The 20931-nt window shown below is 42.8% G+C and overlaps 1 protein-coding gene across 1 annotated transcript in view; it reads right to left on the minus strand.

The window, feature by feature from the left end:
* ZFAND3 (zinc finger AN1-type containing 3) overlaps window positions 1–20931 on the minus strand; it is a 320181-nt gene that overhangs the window by 15434 nt on the left and 283816 nt on the right. The window contains exon 5 of the mRNA XM_029243463.1: window positions 9461–9628. Coding sequence (XP_029099296.1) covers window positions 9461–9628 — 168 coding nt within the window. The remainder of the gene's footprint in view (window positions 1–9460; window positions 9629–20931) is intronic.

Raw genomic sequence — 20931 nt, forward strand, 5'->3', positions numbered from 1 at the left:
ATTTTTTTGTGATTTTGTATTGTAGTAATAAAAGCATTTAATTCAAACAAAGCATTTCTCAGTGTGGTTTGCTTTCATTATCTCAAGTGAGAATAATCCAGAACGGCATCTTGGGTTATAAATCTGTTACGATTTTGGTTTTGAAAAAAGAGGAGCGCCCTCAGGTCACAGGCCTTCCCCACTATGGCTGGACGGACACGTTATGACTCTGAACAAAGGGCGTGTGTTTCAACTGTAAGCATGGGACAGGAGTCTTTAAAACACGCCTTTCTTCACCTTTTTTAGGTCACATCGCAGCTCACCATGAGCTGTATCAGCTGTTTTGGGAGAATGATTTGAACATTTCCTATGTTTTCCTACAATGTATTCCACAGGTAACAACTATTAAACTTTGTCAGGATGGAGAAGAGCTATGCAAAATCTACAGCTAAATCAGACATAAATGGTAAAAAACTGAATGCTTTCTATGTAAGATCAAAGAAAAGGCAAGGAAGTTCATGCTCAACACTTCTATTCAACATCATGCGAGAGGTCCTAGCCAGTGCAATAACACAAAAACAGAAGTAACAGGCATACAGATTGGAAAGGGGTAAAACTGCCCTTATTTGCAGATGGCATGATCATGGATACAGAAAACCCTAAGGGAATCAAGTGAATTTAGTAAGGCTGCTAAATTTATCTTTAGTAAGATAAATTTACTTTTTATCTTTAGTAAGATAAAAGATCATATACAAAAACCGGCTGCACTTCAAAGTGGCAGCAAAGAACGATCTGAAAATAAAATTTTTAAATTCTATTTACAATAGCATCAAAAAACTAAAATACTTATGAATAAATTTAACAAAGAATGGAAACTGAAAAATATAAAACACTGCTATGAAATTAAAGAAAACTTAAATAAGAGGAGAGACATATCATATTCATAGGTTGGAATACTGTTAAAATGGCAATTCTGTAAATCTTTTTAAAATGGGCAAGATATCTGAAGTATAAACAGACTCTTCAGAAAAGAAGATATATGAGTGGCCAAAAGGCATATGAAAAAGATGCTTAACGTCACTGGTCATTAGAGAAATGAAAATTAACATACGACAGTGAGATGGCACCACACAACCACTAGAATAGCTAAAGTTAAAAAGAATGACAATATTCAATGTTGGCCAATCATGGAGAAATTGGAACCCTAATACACTGCTGATGGGATTTTCTTAGAAAATGACCATTCAACCTGGCAATTCTACCTCTATGTATTTACCCAAGAAAGTAAAACATATGTCCATACAAAGACTTCTGCATGAATATTTATAGCAGCTCTACTCATAATATCCCCAAACTGGCAACAACCCAAACGTATGTCAAATGGTAAATGGATAAACAAATGTGATTATCCATACAATGAAATAATACTCAATATTAAAGAGGAATGAACTACTGATATGTAACAACATGGACGAATCTCAAAAACAACATACTATGTGGACACACAAGACTGTATATATATACTGTTTGAATCCACTGATGCTAAAATTCTAGAAAAGGCAAAATTATACCAACAGAGGCAGATCAGTGGTTGCCTGGGGCTAGGGTAGGAGAGTGTAGTGACTGACTGAAAATGAGACACGTGGGAACTTTTTGGGGTAATGGAAATATTCTAAAATTTGAATTTGGTAAGGGCTGTACAACTTAAAGTTACTAAAACTCACTGAACTATAAAACAGGTGAATTTTATGGTATGTAAATTATATATCAAAAAATCCAAAAAACACACACATATAACACACACCTTGCTAGGCAAAGAACTAACTAAAATTATCTACTCTTAGAATTTAAAAAATTCATTTCCTTTTACAATAAGCCATCTTTTTCTCTCCATAAAGAAATATCCTAAAACAGGGCAATCTATCCAAGTAGTTTTTGTTGGTGGTGGTGGTTTTTTTTTTTTTTTTTTGCGGTATGCGGACCTCTCACTGTTGTGGCCTCTCCCGTTGCGGAGCACAGGCTCCAGACGCACAGGCTCAGAGGCCATGGCTCACAGGCCCAGCCGCTCCGCGGCACGTGGGATCTTCCCGGACCGGGGCACAAACCCATGTCCCTTGCATCGGCAGGCGGACTCTTAACCACTGCGCCACCAGGGAAGCCCTATCCAAATAGTTTTGATTAAATTATTATTGTGTTGTTATTGCTAAGACTGGACTATAGAAATAGTTGCAAATTTGCTATCCAGATGGAAAATATTCACTTCATGGGACAAGGGTCTGCTGGTTTGCCTGTCGGTAGGGTATGAGTGGGGAAGTGACACAGGCTTCAGTAAATGTGCTCTGCACGTTTTGTATTTTAAAAGCTTGGTCTTTGATGCTCCTTTGCTGGGGAGGGGAGCTCTTCATGTTTCTAATATCTCTCTACAGCCTTGTTAAAGGACATATGGTAGCTTGGATCTCTGGGACGTGGTAAACTAATGGGCCAAATATGTGGAGCTAGTGTTCAGTAAAGGTTTGATTTGTTTTGCTCTAACACCTCAACTTGCAATTTAGAGGAGCAGCAGAGGGGACTAATCTGTTTGGTTTTAGACCAGAACTCTTACACATTAAAGATTAAATGGGGACTACAAATAAGCATACTCTTGTTTAGGTGAAAGTACAGTGAGAGTGAAAGGAAGAGAGTAGCAAAGGGAGAAAATTTTCTCAATTTGCCTCAAGACTTTCAGTTACTCTTAGCTCTCATATATACAGTAACTCCCATCAAAGGTTTTCTGTTGCTGCTGTTGTTTTTGTTTTTGCTTTTGGGAGGGGGGGCAGGCACCTCCTTCTCTTGAGCCGTAAGGTAACATAACACCCAGCTGCTGTCTCAGAAGTGCTGGAAAAACTTTAGCCTTTCACTGCCAGACTCAGCATAAAACAACAGGAGCTCCTAGAGGGCTGGGATCTTGGTCACCACACTCTCTATACAACACACTGCAGAGCATGGACTCGATAGTCAACGGCAGAGTAATGATAACACCTAACTGGCCAAACCAATTTGTTCATGATAAAGGATCTCAGGTGTTTCCATGGATACTAGGGTTTTCTGACAGATCCAGGCTAGAACTCTGTACACAGAATAAGGCCTTTTATAAGAAAATATAGCCTCGCTTTCTTTGAGACACAGGACAGAATGCCAAATGTCCCTGACAGTTTTAAATCACACTTGGAAGAGAGTTAAAATAAAGGCCTAGATGTGGGCTTATCTGTGGTGGTTTCTGATGCTGGTGCAATGGACCAGCCTGGTAGTTTCACGTCACCTACGTGCTTCATGATCACCACAGCTCCTCGCCCCACACTCGACCTCAGAATATCACTATCTGTTCAGCAGTCAGTCAGTCCACTGTACTGGACGGGACGGCTGTGACACGTGCACATTCCTTTCCACTTTGTGAATCAGTTCACATTCTCCCTAGATCATTCCTCTAAGAAGATTCAACAGCCTCCTGGGCTTTCCTGTGTGCTTAATTTTTTTTAAAAAAAGTCAAATTAGATCGTGTTGACCACATTCAAACCACTGATAGCTTTTCACTGCAAACCAATGTCCAAACCCTACAGCCTGGAATCTGGAATCCCTTCCCTCCTTTTCTAGCAGTCTCTCCTCACTCAACCCCAAGTCTCCATCGGGCTGCACAGGGGTCACCTGCAGAACACCAGCTTGGTCCAAGCATCCCCTCTTTCTGCACTTCTAAGTCCCACCCTTCCTTTAATTCCCCTATTGTGGAAGCCTGTCCAGAGTCTTCCAGTTGGAATTAATCTCTCCCTCCCCATATTCCTCTAACATATGGCTTGTACCTTGATTAAAACTCTTATGGTAGGCTACGCTGGATGCCACTTATTTCATGCATGTGCCTGCCTTCCACTCAGGACCAGCAAATTCCTACTCTGAATGCCTGTTTAAATCAGCTTGGGGATCTTGGAAAAGTGGCTGATTCCAGGACTAAGCAAGTACAAGATGCGTCCAGAACACATCATGTTAGGCCAGAGAGTAAGAAAATGCTTTTTAAAAAACGGGAGGCAGGGACTTCCCTGGTGGCACAGTGGTTAAGAATCCACCTGCCAATGCAGAGGACACGGGTTCGATCCCTGGCCCAGGAAGATCCCTCATGCCGTGGAGCAGCTAGGCCCATGTGCCACAACTGCTGAGGCCCGCCTGCCTAGGGCCTGTGTTCCGCAACAACAGAAGCCATTGCAGTGAGAAGCCCGCGCACCGCAATGAGGAGCGGCCCCCGCTCCCTGCAACTGGAGAGGGCCCACGCACAGCAACGAAGACCCAACGCAGCCAACATTAATTAACTAATTTTTTTAAAAAACAAAAACAGGAGGTATGTCACAAAAATACAGAATTCAGCTTGAAGGAATTTCCACTGGCCAAATCTGAGACAATTTGAGCAATAAAATAATTAAGTACAGTAATGAATTATAAACCACTGAAAAATATAAGAGCCCAATGAGTCCAAACCAATAAGAGATAAATAAATGGGGGAGGAGAATGCTCCGTGCAAATGGTAAATGCAGGAGAAGGACTGGAGTTAGCAAAGCATCGTTTTGCAACCATCATAGTGAAGATTGGTTCAGGCAAGAATCATCAATGGATGCTAAATCTAGGAGACCTTTTTGATGATGATCAGGACATTTATATAGTCCAAGTGTTTCCCACAGATTGCTTACTAGTTGCAAGGGCAAAAATACTATTTTTAGAGACATCAGGCAACACCTAGACTGGGTGAATGAAGCAAAATTAACATCAATAATGAGATGCAGATAAACATCCGTGCCTCCCAATGAAGAACCCTGAGGGGGACACAACATCACCCACGTAGCATTCTGGCTGGGAATACATAACCTGAATCTAATCATGAAGAAACATCAGACAACCTCCAAACAAGGAGTGCTCTATTTAAAAAAGTGGGGGGTTGGGAAGGGTAAGCAGAGGAGGGTGGAGAAATGTAGCCTTCAAAATGTCAATATCATTAAAAACAAAGAAAGGCAATGAAAATGTTCCAGCTTAAGAGTCTAAAAGAGACATGACAACTAAATTCAACACTTGATCATGGACTGGATTCTGTACTAAAGGGAGGAAAATGCTTTTATGAAGTATATTATTGGATCAACTAGCAAAGCTAGAATATGGACAAGAGATCTGATAAAAGTATTTATCAGTATCAATTTACTGAAGCTGATAACTGTGCTGCAGTTATATAAAATAGCTATTCTCAGGAAACATTCGTTGAAGTTTATAGGGATAAAGGGTCACAATGTTTGCAACTTACTTTCAAATGGTCCAGGACAAACTTTTAATTTCCAAAATGTAAAAAAAAACAATACCCAGAAACCTTTTCTGATTTGTTAAGTGTGAGGCCCAGACATTCTATATTTTAGAGGCTTCCCAGATTGAGAAGCTCCTAGAGCAGTGGTTCTCAAAACATGGTCCTCAGACCAGCAGCATCAGTTATTACCTGGGAACCTGTTAAACAGGCCCACTGAGTCAGAAGCTCTGGGGGTGGGCCCAGCAGACTGTGTTTTAACAGCCCTCTGTGCAATTCTGATGCCCACTTAAGTCTGAAATCACTGACCTAAACTATGAGCTCCTACATTCTGTATTCTACCTCCTATATTCCCCACAAAACCTAGCAAAATGCTTTATGAAAAATCACATCTCAATAAATGCTAGCTGAATTTAGCTTGACAGTGAATGAAAAGGCAGAAATGACCACTGAGGCACTTTAAGTCGATAAACTAAAGGTCCCAGCTAAAGCATCACTCTGAGTTTCTAAAGGGAATATAAAATTTATTTTGAAAGCAGTAAGTGAAGTCAGATTACTCAAGAGGTTAGTAAAAGCACTGTTGTCCCAAAAGGGAGCATATCATCTTACAGTTTAAGTCACTGTCAACTGAAAACATGCCATAACTTTTGCAAGCTCTTAGACTGGTATTTAAAAATTAATTCTGTGGTTCTGGGAAGCAAAGCATAGAGATTAAAAAGCCATGCGGTATGCATCATGCAAGATCTGATTAGAAAACACAGTATCCACGTGGCTGTGCTGTGGCCCAGATTGGATGAGGATGGCCAGATTTCAGAACACCCTCCAGGTGGCCTTTGGAGAGACAAGACCCCTGTAAGACAACAAGCTGATCAATTTGCCTACTGAGTAGAAAATGAAACAAATAAATCCATTTTTATGCAATTGTTTTCCATCTTGAGAAGTTAAACTGCTGAAGATACACTAGGATGCAGGGTATCATCCCAGCCTCACCACATGCTTTTACTGATTGGCACCCAGAAAGATTTCACAGGAAAAGGGTGTTACTATGGTATTGTTGATTTAAAGGTTATCTAGTCACAGCGAGGCAGAGGAGAATTCATCTTCAAAATTCACCTCCTTATTGAAAGCCCATGGAGTGTCTTGGCAATTAACAATTCCTATCACCTCTAGCTGTTCCCTATGTGAGAAGGCTCAGAACTCGCCTTACAAATTGCTCTTTTGAAGATCAAAGGGGAGCTGAATGTGTCTGTGTGCTCTCGATGAGACTGTGATTTAATGGAATTTTTAGAGAAGGCTTGCTGGCAGTGTTTGGATGACAGCCCCAGGCGGAGGATTCAGGGGAGCCTGGCCACTCTTCCCTTTGGAGCGTCTTCCCTGTCTTTAATTGGCACCTCATTAGAAATTAATGAAAATGACATCCTCTGTTCTTCCTGCTCTAGGCATCGAATGCTACAAAAAGGCCCATCACAATTCATAACACATTCAATTTATATAGCAACGGCTCTTAAGCATTATTTATGAGATGTGAATTTCTTGTCAGCAGTTAATAACCTGTACAGAGTGGAAGGGGAATGGAAAAAAAGATTGTGAATACATATAAAAAAAAAAGATTTTCTGCAGTGGAAAAGTGTTCTGTTTGAGTTCAAACCGCCTTCCTGAATCTTCACTTTCAGTAGTAAATTACTGTGTTTCCCGTCTTCCAAAACCTTTCAGGGCAGTTAAACGTCTCCCTAGCACTCCATGCAGCCTCAAGGAAATAACTGTACAACTCACCTTTTCCCAGAGATCCAAGCAGACAGGCAGGAGGAACACAAGAGATATTTGTCAGGGACAGTCCCAGAGGTGTGTGTTCCCATTGCTGTCCTTCATCTTTTAAAATGTGGCAGATGACTCAGTCATTTTTCTGGGCACATAAGTATAATGCTCTCAGTGGGCCCAATTGAACTCCCAGCTCTCTCTAGGAAGGCTACATCTGGAGGGACTGCAGAAAGCTCAGGGCTCTCTTCTCCAGCAGAAAAATCAAATCTCTCTATAAGACGACCCTCAGAATTGGGCATAAGCCAAGGGACCACGTGTTAGATCATTTAAAGAGAATGCTCGTCTATGGCAAACCCAGTAGGCACTTACTTAGAAACCCAGCCTCCTGCCTGAGAGGTGAAGAGCACAGCAGAGTAATCTGCACTTACCAGAGTCAGTCAAGTTGGCTTCACTTTAGGAGCACATGAAGTCAACCAACATGTATTTCTAGATATTTTCAGCTTGGTGCTTAAGACCTTAGGAAATTAGGTGGCTTGCATCAAAGCTGAAGGGTAAACTGGGAGACTCGGTTACCACACCTCTGGATCTCTCAGCACTAAACTGTGAATTCTCACTGCTTGCCTGACAAGGAGAGAAGGTTATTAGCCACTGCCAGAGGCGAGACAGCACACTTGATGGACCAACTGCTTGATCCACTAGGGCAAGTCCTGTGTAATACCCAGAATTCAGTTACTTTCAAGAAGGAAACAAGAATGTAAGGTACAGGAAAATCCCATGATTCTAATTTAGGAATCACCAAAGGCCTGTGTTACAAAAGCAACAGGCAAATGGTCAGGGAAGCTGCACAACACTGGTAACAGACTGAACTGCTGAAGCCCCCAGGGGTCCACGTGAAGACCAAAGCAATAATTTGCAGACCACAAAAGATCAGACAAACCACTATGGGCACAGCTGGTTAGCCATGAGACCCCAAAGTTTCCTTGGGTAACCACAGTATTCCTTCACTACCTCATTAAGAATTTTACATTAGCTGGGAGGGTTGATCAAGACACAGCCTAAGAAAAAGGTTCTGGGCTCACCTGGACCACATCACATTGCAGGAACAAAAGTGAGGTTTGAAAATTCTGCTGACAGCCTCTGCACCCACGTCTTATCCTACCTCTCTCCTTACACTTTCACACAAGCATTTAATAGGATAAATAAACGCCAGGCTAAAGAATAAAAACTTGTCCAGTGATACCTGGACTCCACATGCCAGTCACCGTTTCTGCAGTTGAATATAAATATGTTTCTGATACTGCCGAGTACCACACACCAGACTGTGTAACAAACAGATTTCTACTCATGACAGGAACGGAGTTCCAACTCAGTTTCCATGAGAGGCTGGAACTCCCTCCTGTCCTTCTCATTTCCAACAGGGCAGATAACTCAGGGACAGGAGCAGTGACGGCTATCTCTTCAGAAGATGAAGAGCTTTGAGCAGCTGTAACTTTCTAACTGCTGGGAGAACCACCCAGTCCTGACTACCAGCATCAGTACTTACAGGATATCTATGGCCATCCCAGAGGTAAAAGGAAGCTTCTAAAAGCTCACTTCTAAGAACAAAGGATACAGGACTCTCAGAGGCTAGAGCCAATGTGCCTGATGACAGCTCTGTCCCAAAGAACAATTTCACAATATTATGCTCTAAAGTCAAGAAATAAAAACAGGGACAGGAAAACTGTAAGTCAGCCTAAATAATGCAGCTACACAATTTCGCTTCCATGTGACACGATGTATATGGTCAAAGGGAGAGGAAGGATTGTTCTAAGTTTTGTTCCACTGTGGGCAGGCATAAAGTTTTTAAAAAGTACATCCCACCAAAAATTCCAAGAGTTGGTATTACACTGGATAATACAGAAGGAAAAGGTTACTTTAAAGCTATTTCAAGGGGTTAACTGACAATGAATTATGGTTCAAAGAAAATAATTTTCTAATCAAACTTTAATTTAAAAGGGATATGGGGGAGAAATCTTCCATTTATTATATATAGTAAGAAGCTCATTCAAAATTAATTTAATATCTGAATTTTATGGCACATATCTCAGAATTTCACTGGTTTGGTTAACTTCTAAATAAGTCATCAATGAGAAGGAACCACAGTAGTATGCAGTGGGGAGAAGCTGAGAGCAGTAAGCAGTGACAATGCAACTCTAATGAAATATGTGTAAGAGTAGTTGGGGAGGTTTTTGCCTTTTCTGTATGTGTGAGAGGAAATAAAGGGTGTTTAGAAGTAAGAATCCTCTACTCTGATTTCCCAAGCTCCAAACCTATAGCTCGCAGGGAGGTACTCGGGAGAAGAATGAAGGAGCTCAGCCTCTCAGGGCGCCAAGGACACAGCCTCCGCCATGCTGTGTCCTCCACTGGGGGGACGCTTACCGCAGCGGCACGATCCCAGTTCCTGCTGCACCAGCTCCAGTTTGGTTTGGCACTGGAAGCACCGACGTCGGCTTTTCTGTTTAGATCGGCTGGTTTCCTCGGATCGTTCAGTATTCTCCAGTAGTCGTGGCCGTTTCACTGGCGAAGCCTCATTCTCAGACTGTGAATCTGAGCAAAACAACACATTTGGGGGTCAGGGTTAGTGCTTGGCCTGGCAAGCACAGCTGATTAATGTACAGCCAAGGCATTCTCCTGACCAGGCTACTGCCCTTTTCCAGGAACCGGATCAGTATGAGCAAGAGCCAGTTCTTCTAACTGGCCTGGTTTACGTCACAAATTGTGACAAGCATGCACCTTTAGAGCTGACTTCTAACAAGCCAGGCCCAAGCTAGGAGAGGAGGGTGGGTGGCTCAACAAACGACCGTTCTGTGCTGTCTTTAAAAAACATCCATCTCTACGAGGAGACCATTCGAGCTGGAAATGGGATCCTCTCTTTGTGCCCCTTCTTTGGGTCCTAGCTGTTTACTGCTTGTATTGGTTATTTATCTCTTCTTGGATCTTTGTCCTTAAGTAGACTGTACTTCGCCAGAGAAGGGACTGTGTCTACTATTTCTGTATGTCACCATGCTTAGCACAATTCTATACCTGAAGTCAGTGTTTCATGGGTGATCCATGATCTTTTCTAGTAAAAAGACATTTCTAAGGGCTTCCCTGGTGGCGCAGTGGTTGAGAGCCCGCCTGCCAATGCAGGGGACACGGGTTTGTGCCCCGGTCCGGGAAGATCCCACATGCCGCGGAGCGGCTGGGCCCGTGAGCCATGGTCGCTAAGCCTGCACATCCGGAGTCTGTGCTCCGCAATTGGAGAGGCCACAACAGTGAGAAGCCCGCGTACCACAAAAAAAAAAAAAGACATTTCTATTCCTATGCACAACTAAACACATAAGAATCAGGTTCTAATACTGAAAATGATTCCAACTTTATTCAGAGTGAACAAGTGTCCTTGCTTGTTCACAAATAAGCTGTCCCATGGCCTCCAGAGTGGGGTGGTACAGAGGCAGGACTTGGCACCGCAACCCTAGGGCTGGTGCCAAATTAGCAGGTGAAGGGAGATGTAGTGTGCAACAAGTGTTTTGTATAATCTTAAAAAAGTAAAATGCAATAAAGTTCATGTCACAGGCAGACTGTAAATAACTCTTGCTTTCAAAAAAAAAAACAAAGAAAAGAAAAGAGCCAGCACTTGGGGGGCTCTGTATTCTTGGAATTCCTGCCACTACATACTGACGATGCACCTCTCGCCAAGGTTCCAAACTGATTTGTGCTAAAACACCTCTGGAAGAGAGTCTCCTAATACAGTAGCTTCTTACTGGTCTCCCTGCCCTTCCCCTTGTCCTACAGTCTATTCTCCACACAGCAGCCAAGTGACCCTGTTAAAAATCAAGTTAGAATCACTTCACAGTCCTGCTCAAAATCCTCTAATAGCTCCCCTTCTTGGAGGAAAAGTTCAGATACTTCCGATGACCCTCAGAAAGGCCCTGCCTTTCTTATGTGCCCTCCTCCCATCTCTCTCCCCTCATCCCCTGCTACTCTCTCCCTCTGCTCCACCCACACTAGCCTCCTGATTGTCTCCTACCTCAGGGCCTTTGCACCTTCTGGTCCCTTTGTCTGGAACACTCTTCACCCAGATCTACAGGGAATCCCCTCTTTTAAGTCTTTTAAGCTACATTTTCAATGAGGTCTTCTTCCCTGAAAACCCTATCTAGACCACCCTTGCCCCCTTCAGCAGCACTTCCCTTCCTCCCTTTTCCTGCCTTTTATTCCTCCACAGCACTTAGCTTTTGACATTATCCTCCAGGAGAATGTAAACTCCTGGAGGGCAGGAAGTTTCACCAGCTTTGTTCACTAATGTGCCCTCTATGCCTACAACTCAGTATTTCTTACATGAATAAATCTTCTCCTAAGGCAGTCCTGATTTTCTATTTACTGTGTCTCTAGTGAGAAGCGGTAGACCGTTGGCAGTTTTTCTTTCTTTTTTTTGGCCGCACTGCGAAGCATGGAGGATCTTAGTTCCCGGACCAGGGATCGAACGGAACCACGCCCCCTGCAGTGGAAGCACAGAGTCTCAACCACTGGACCACCAGGGAAGTCCGGCTGTATTTCAAGGAAGGCTGTCTGTATCCCCTTCCCAGCCTCCCTCTGTGTGGAGAAAATGCTGCATTTCGCCCGAGCACTCACTGGCCCCGACAGTGACAATGGTACCAGTTTGCTCACAGCCCTCCGGCCCACCGCACCTTGCACTGACTTTCAGAAGGTACGCACCATTCTTAGCAATTGTAAACTTCATTTTTCATTTCATTTAGTTCTTGCAGCCTCCATGACATTTTCCCCCAATACAAACCAACTAATCAAGGCCTTTGATGAAAACGATTGAAAGCAAGTTCAGCCTATTTCCCAGCTCTGCTGAGCAAAGCTGTCTAAACCTAGTCAGTGTGATGACTGAGGCAGCCAGACACACCAGGCCCCTCCCCTTCCCCTATAAGAGCAACAAGCAACAATCTAAATGTAAATCATTACAAGGCAGGAAGACAAAAGAAATTCACCTGGTATCGGCCACACTGTTCGCCGGGGTGGGGGTGGGGGTGGGGGGTGGGGGGGTGCTTTTTTACAAACCAGAAAGGGCACTATTTGTATTAATAACCCTATTTCGACTTTTTTTTTTTTCCATTGGGTAATGAGAAAATTCTAGAGTAAAAACAGAAACAAAAAAATGGTGTTTGTTCTGAGACAAGGTCCTAAATCTGGAGCATCCACATAAGAAATTATCCCCCAACCCTGGGGGGTGAGATGGGGAGAGGAGAGAGATTAGGGTTCACACAAGAAGGTGGCTGAAGGCTTTGCATTATTAAATTGTTAAAATCCAGAGGGTCTTGACACGAGGCCAGCACACCTCAAATATAAAAGAGGACTCGGACCCTCTTTTATTTGCACTGCAACCTCATAGAACTGAGCTTGTGTCTGGAAATGCAATGTTCACATTCAAAGCTGTTTCCCAAGTGAATCTGCTCCAAACTGACAAATGTGCTGTCTACCTACATAGCATCTATTTCCATTTCTAAAGCAAGCCTCTGCTACAAGAAGACAATTTACTTTCAGTATGTCAATGTTATCCATGGCTAACTATTTTCAAACAAGCAAGAGAGTGATATGCAAAGACAATATTTTTTAACATATGATTCCTAAAACTGAGAAACAGAATTCATATTGATATAATCATCACTGGTCATCACCAAACAACCCAGCTGATGGAACGCCCCCAAATTAGGAGGCCTGTCCAGGCCTGATCTCTTTTCTTCTAATTCTCCACCTTGTCTGACCAATGAGCACTCAATAATAATAAAACTAAGGAATAGGTCTGCATGGTCTCATCCTGAAATTTTCCTTTATCCATTCCACACTATATATAAAGACAACTGCATTATTTGTTCTGGAAGGCAGGAGGCATGGGATGTTCCTGAAACAGTGGGTCCTTAGGGAGGTCTTTGATGCTGCCAACAGCTTCTGGCGGCACTGCACTGGCCATCCTAAAGGAACACCACTCAGCCCTAGTCAGTCCTCTGAGAGTCAATGTCTCAGCATCTGTTCAAGTCCAAGACCTAAGGCATCCATGTATAGAAAGCCTGAGCCATGAGAAGCAGTCCTCAACGAGTCTGAACCAAGACAGGTGAAATGTTTACCAGAATGTATTATTTTTCAGAATCAAGGAACTACTCCTAGACATTAAGAGATTCGTAACTTTAGCATTCTGGAATACGCCCACTTATCCTTCACTCAGTCAATGGTCTATTAAGTGGAAAGGAATCCTTGTGCCCTCTAATGCTCTCTACCACAAGGAGGCAGGGGGAAAAACTCCCTAAACTGTTTACCACCTTCCACATGCTGCCATCCAGTTATATGTTATCTGTAACTTCTTGGCGAAACAAACCATTCCTTGGCATTTCCTCACAAGTCAACTTAGTATTTTAATTATAAGCTGATGAAATAAATAGCTGTCTACAGGATCATCATCATGTCTGCATAAGAAATTTACATCTCCTCTGCTAATTACTTAATGAAACCTGTGCCATGTGGGGAGTTGCCTAAATAAGAGAAACAGATGTCCAGGGCAGGGATTTTAATTACATAATAATGAACTAAATAATTCAACTGTTCAATTACAAATTTAATGGCAATTTTAAAAGGACCACCAGAAGGAAAAGATCCAATTATGGTCAACACTAAAGGAACCTTCATCTACTGTCCATATTTGAATAAATTAAAGTTTGATTATTTACTTTTTGCTCACAAATAGTAAATAGGTCTTGTTACCCTGAAGCATTTTCAACTCCTCAATGATGGAAAACACCTACCAATCTACTTGCATAATCTGAACTTGGTTAGTAAGGGTTTAATGCAGAGAGACAGATGAACAGAAATAACTCATATGCAGCTTTAACTGTCAGAAGAAACGCATCCTTGCAAGGAGCATGCTCATTAGCAGCAGGAGTGTAGCAGCAAAGCTAGGAACTGTTCCCACCCCAGGAGTTAGGAGTGACTTCTAATTAAAGTCCTTCATAAAGGGCCAACAAAGCACCTTTTCCCAGTATGCTTTTTCTTGAGAACATAATCTAGTCCGTATGTACCCACACAAGAGCTGCCCACATGCCTATGCCAGGCTCACAGTTCTTGATATTCAACCAGTCCCCCTCTTCCTCTGCCTACGTTTAACGGCCTGAGGAAGATACCGCATCAGACCTTCTAGTCAAAGGAAAGTCTGATCAAGAATCATAATGGGATTAAATGAGAAAGGAAAATCTTAAGAAAAAGTATTTTATCTCTCAGTTTCCTAGATTTAAAGTAACCATTGCCTTATTTGTGACAGAGAAATAAGTACAGTGATTTTTAAAATATATAATCCTCTGAAGAGAGAAAGTCTTCTAATTGTACTTTCCTAGCCAATAGCAGAGAAGTAGTGGTAAGACTTTCAATTTAGGAACACAGTTTAACTGGAAAACTTGACTGGAGACGACAACAGACCTACTTCTTTTAAAATTCTGTTTTATCTCTGACAGAAATTCACATTTGTTCCTTACTGTCACTGTTCTTGTCTTTATAACTCATGTTCTCTCCTGAAAATTTCCAAATAAATTGTGTCAGCCCTGTCAGAGTTTGAATCCCAATCTCTCTGAATCTCCCATCGCTCGGCAGCTGGCAGCCCGCACACAACTGAGACTGCTAACCATGACCATGTCCCTCTGACGCCTCAGGCAGGCTCCTGACCCTCTGCACAAGCCAACACTCATGGTTTTGAACAGGAGAGTTGAAATAGCAAAGTGGCAACAAAGAGAAGGAAGATTCTTCTATTCACTTCACCCATACCTTCCCTCACTTCTAAGAAAGATGAATCTGTTTAATCTCAGGTTTTATGACAGCTTTTGAGGTACTCAATCAGTTTTTTTAGAACCTATCACAGTCTCTTGACAGACTGACATTTATGATCCCGTCTGTGCAAACATCAGTAAGAGCAATAATTAATGAACCCTCACACATCCCTGTGGTCTCTCCTTCGACCATTTATAAGAAGCTTAAGGGCTTCCCTGGTGGTGCAGTGATTAAGAATCCGCCTGCCAACACAGGGGACACGGGTTCGATCCCTGGTCTGGGAAGATCCCACATGCCGCAGAGCAACTAAGCCCGTGTGCCACAACTACTGATCCTGCAAGCCACAACTACTGAGCCCACGTGACACAATTACTGAAGCCTGCGCGCCTACAGCTCGTGCTCCGCAACAAGAGAAGCCACTGCAATGAGAAGCCTGCGCACCACAACAAAGAGTAGCCCCCGCTCGCCACAACTAGAGAAAGCCCGCACACAGCAACGAAGACCCAATGCAGCCAAAAATAAAAAATAAAAGAAGCTTAAGCTGCTAAAACCTCTGTCCATGAAAAACACCACACTCTCACTGGAAAAACTGATAAAAGACACTTAAAATAGAAAATGTGTTTTATAGGTACTTTCTCTCTCTCTTTCTCCTCAGGCGTCCTTTCAGTGTGTGTAGGGATTAGATTCATACTCTCTGGCTTCTTACTCTGTATGTTATAAAAGGCTTCAGGAGAGAAAACTCCCTCATTATCCATTAAAATTTTGCTTCCACTTTATTTGGCTGGAATTTCCCCCTTCTTTCTTATTTTCCTAATGGTCCTACAACTATTTTGGAATATCACACCTGTTAAAAAGCTGTTACACAGGGCTTCCCTGGTGGCGCGGTGGTAGGGGATGCGGGTTCGTGCCCCGGTCTGGGAGGATCCCGCATGCCGTGGAGCGGCTGGGCCCGTGGCCCGTGGCCGCTGGGCCTGTGTGTCCGGAGCCTGTGCTCCGCAACGGGGTAGACCACAGCAGTGAGGGGCCCGCGTACCGCAAAAAAAAAAAAGCTGTCACACAGAGAAAGAAGTTCGACTCTTTGGAAGAGGCCGATTATTAAAATTTTGTGAAAATGCCTTCATTTTCATTTGATATGTAATACAAAGATGAATCTAGTTTGAAATACTCCTAGGATGCCACGTCTTAGATCATAACCATTTTAAAGGTCAGGTGTTCTCAAACTGCCAGGCAGTACTGTTATGAAGCCCGAATCCCTCTCTTCTCCTTCCATCTCCACCCCCATCCCTCCAGGTTATTTCCTCTGGCTTGCTCCTTTTCTTGAGGGTGGTCTCCTCCATCACAACCTCAAGACAGCAGACCTCTGACTCTTCCTCCCTGCTGGGAACACAAGATCGGGAGACCTGGGCTGGCCAATCAGTAGAACCAATTATCTTCGGAGCACACCTGAACTTTGGGGTCTCTGTCCTTCTCAGTATGCTCAAAAGACATAAAGCATCAGAAATCTTGAGGGTAATTTTATCATCTAACTGTCTGACTTTGATCTTCATGACAGCAATGCAAAGCTGCTTCTGTAGGGACATTTTTTGATTGGAAGACAGCTTAAAGAGTAGCAGAAAATGCATAAGTCATGAGCCATAATTTGTACCCTTCATGAAATGAGCACCCATACGTCCCAAAGACATGTTTTAAAGACTGGAATCAGATTTCTCACTTCCTCATAGCCCATCTTTCCCTCTGATTCCCACTGGACAAGAAGCTGAAAGCTGATTTTGGTGGTACACACTGACACCAAAAAAAAAAAGCAATTATGAATTCATCAAAGGATCAAGTAAGAGAAGCTAATGGGCTGTGGGGAGAACAGCTCTCCATTAAATAAAATCATCTTAAATGAAATCATGGCATCAGAGCCCAACAATTCTAAAGGAAGGGGTTTCTCTCAATTTTTCTTTCTTTCTAATCTGTCTGCCTTTTATTTCTTTTTCTTGCCTATTGTTAGCTAGGCTTTCTAGTATGATACTGAATAGGAGAGTTGAGAGAGGACATTTTTGCCTTGTTCTCAACCCCAAGAGGAAAGTATTCAGTCTTCACCCAACTTTTTATTTTGAAAAATTTCAAAAATATAGAAAAGTTCAAAGAATAGTACAATTAATACCTGTGTACACTCCAGTCAGATTCAGCAAGTGTTAACGAACTATCTGTCACACTGCTTTATCTCTCCCACCCCAACACCAAACCATCTGAAAATAAGTTGCAAACATCAAAATATTTCATATATATATATTTAACAATAAGGGCATTTCCTTACATGACTAAAATATCATACCTAAGAAAATTAAGAATAATGCTCCAATGTCATCTAACATTCAGTCCATATCCAAATTATCTCCATTGTTTTCAATGCTTACCTTCATAGTTTCAAAGGCATGTCCAATCAAGTTGCATGTGTTACATTTGGACCTTACGTCTAAATCTCTTTTTAATCTAGAATAGCGTATACTCTCAAATCGTATATTCGTTCATTCATTCAAATGACACGGACTTCTGGATAGTCCTGGTTAGTTTTCCTGTGGAATATACCACCATCTGGGATTGACTGATTCTTTCTCCCTCTCTTTTCTATTTATCTCTCTATTTTTAATGTCATCATTTACTTGTAAGGAAGGAGATTTTTTAACTGTACACCTCCTCTGTTTCATATTCAAGACCAGCAATTAAACTTCCAGCAAGCCCCTGACAAACCCACATGATTGGAGGGCTGGCACAAGTAAGGGCAGGTGAAGAAGGGCAAGCACTGTGAAATCAGCTCAGTTTCCCATACCACCTTGGCAGTGGGGGAAGGAATGTTCTTCCTCTAACTTCCTCCACTGCACACCTGCCGTACAGGACATCAGGATATAGTTCATCTGTGCCTTGGCAAGGAAAGGATACTTAGGTGAACGTTAGGAGAGGAGCTAGCCATCAGTGTTTTAGCCCATGATTTCTTAAAGTCTGATGGCACTGCCTGTGACTGAAGTTGGTCCCAGAAGGCCACAAGTCACTTCTCTAAATATCTCATTTCCAATAACTTCCTGGCCTTTTTCTATTTTTTTTTTTTTTTTTTGCGGTGCGCAGGGCTCTCACTGTTGTGGCCTCTCCCGTTGCGGAGCACAGGCTCCGGACACGCAGGCTCAGCGGCCATGGCTCACGGGCCCAGCTGCTCCGCGGCATGTGGGGTCTTCCCGGACCGGGGCACAAACCCGTGTCCCCTGCATCAGCAGGCGGACTCTCAACCACTGCGCCACCAGGGAAGCCCTTCCTGGCCTTTTTCTGATTGCCCTTCCCCTCCTGATGGACTCTACACTGTTGCTAACTGTTCCTATAAGATATCCCTTTCACTGCTGATCACTCAACTCTCTAAACCTAAGGAAATTTTTCATCAGAATAAAAAACATAAAGCAAAAGACCAGGAAAGTTCACTTGCAATAATTATCACAATCTCATTAAGTAAAATAAGATTCTCCGTTTATTTGATCTAATTTATGTACGTCTCCAGATTAATGACCACTCTGTTCAGGGCCCAGACAACAGTCAATATTTTATTAATTATTTATCAAGTGCCTGCTGTGTGCCAGGCACTGGGCTTTAAACTAGCAAATCAGAACTACATATGGCAATGATCTCTCCTCTCAAAGAGGCCACATTCCAGGAAAGATATAAACAAATAAACCTACAGCATATTAATATATGAAGAGACTATGAACATAAAATGTGGAAGTGATAAATTCTGTTAAGGGGGTGATTAAGAAGCAGAAGAGGGAAAGGTCGAAAAGGTACCTCTTGGGGCTTCCCTGGTGGCACAGTGGTTAAGAATCCACCTGGGGGCTTCCCTGGTGGCGCAGCGGTTGAGAGTCCGCCTGCCGATGCGGGGGACACGGGTTCGTGCCCCGGTCCGGGAAGATCCCACATGCCATGGTCGCTGAGCCTGTGCGTCCAGAGCCTGTGCTCCACAACGGGAGAGGCCACAACAGTGAGAGGCCCGTGTAACGCAAAAAAAAAAAAAAAAAGAATCCACCTGCCAATGCAGGGGACACGGGTTCGAGCCCTGGTCCGGGAAGATCCCACACGCCACGGAGCAACTAAGCCTGTGCACCACAACTACTGAGCCTGCCCTCTAGAGCCCGTGAGCCACAACTACTGAAGCCCACGCACCTAGAGCCCGTGCTCCACAACTAGAGAAGCCACCACGATGAGAAGCCCGTGCACCGCAACGCAGAGTAGTCCCCGCTCACCGCAACTAGAGAAAGCCCACACGCAGCAATGAAGACCCAACGCAGCCAAAAATAAAATAAAAATTTTTTTTAAAAGGTACCTCTTGAACTTAAGAACTATACTGTATACATATAAACAGGTGATTTTTAGCTCACATCTGTCATCCTCGCATTGTTTTCTGTTAGCCCTGCTTTTCAAAATACCATTTGTATAAAAGTTGTTGCTCATCTACCTTCTATCTCATCTCTTTACCAACAATCATATCAATTAGTAGACCCTTTCACAGTCTGGGGAGCAAAGCTACATGGAGAACACCTGGTTGATGGGTTTTCAGGGAAACAAAGCTGTTTTATATCTTTCTCCTCTCTTTGACGCCAACTGGTTCAATTTGCGGGGGGTGGGGGTGGGGGGGTGGGGTGTTCATGAACACCTCACTAAAATGTCAATGGCCAGGTTATTTCTCCTTCCATCACGTTTATTAATCTTACTACTGGTCTGTCGGTCTGATCAGACACATACGTGACATTAACTGCCAATTTTTCTCTATCAGGAATCTTTCAAGCCCATTTTCCTCTTATTATTAAATGATTTACTCTGAGATAATTGTAGGTTCAAATGTAGCTATAAGAAATAATACAGAGAAATCCCATGTACCCTTCACTCAGTTTTCCCCAATGGTAACATCTTGCAAAAGTCTAGTACAATATCACAACCAGGATGCTAATGTTGATACAGTTAAGCTACAGAACATTTCCATCGCCACAAGGATCCCTCATGTTGCCCTTTTACAGCCATGCCTACTACCCTCTCCCCCTCTCCCACCTTGCTCCCTGGCAAACACTAATCTGTCCTCAATTTCTAAAATTTTGTCATTTCAAGAATGTCATTTATACGGTCATACATGGACTTATAGATGAAATCATATGGTACGTAATCTTTTGTCCAAGCTTATTTTTAAGGTCACTTATCACAATAGGTAGATATGCCACAAGAGATTCCTTAAGTTACGCTTCAGTAATAATTACAATAATAACCACTAACACAAAGCACTTATCCTGTACCAGCACTTTTTTTTTTGGGGGGGGGGGTAGGCGGGCCTCTCCCTGTTGTGGCCTCTCCTGTTGCGGAGCACAGGCTCCTGTCGCTAATTGTTATTACACTTCAAGACTCTACTTCTGCTCTTCCATGAGGGTACCTTACTGTGAAGATGAATTTCTGCTACTTTGTATGTATCCAAAGACCCCACTGCCTCTGGGTTGAGGGTGAGGGCAGATACTGGGCCAAGTGTGAGGAAGAAAAGCAGCACCCCTCTCACTTATGATCTCCTTATCCAAACATGGTGGTGCAATTTCTCTAAACTACATCTCTGTTGAATAACCCTATTTGTCCTCTGCTCTTAGAATATGATTTATGAGACTCCTCATACCATTTTCTTCCTATCCCTGTTAACTCTCTGAATATCTCTGGATTGTAGTCACAGTATTTTACTTATATGAAGTCAGCTTTATTTTTTTCTCTCATGTTATTTTGAAATATCTGTCCACAGATGTTTCTTTATTGATTATTTGTAGGATGATAACTTCTCCCCCAGTAGCAAAGGAAAAGGTCTCTTTAAAAAGGCACAGGTGAGGGTGATTACCCCATAAACCACGCCTGGGTTCATCTGAAAAACTGTGGCCACCATCCCTGTTTGTTAAGTGCCATTCCTACTGCACTGTTTACTTAAAAGGTATCACCAGGAGCTAAATTCTACAGAGGGGTGGCTGGTCAGCAGAACGTGTCAGACTAGCAATACAGTAGTCATCCTT

Source organism: Monodon monoceros, unplaced genomic scaffold (genome assembly GCF_005190385.1).
Source record: "Monodon monoceros isolate NGI ecotype Baffin Bay Population unplaced genomic scaffold, NGI_Narwhal_1 Super_Scaffold_3, whole genome shotgun sequence".
In the NCBI taxonomy this organism is placed as follows: Eukaryota; Metazoa; Chordata; class Mammalia; order Artiodactyla; family Monodontidae; genus Monodon; species Monodon monoceros.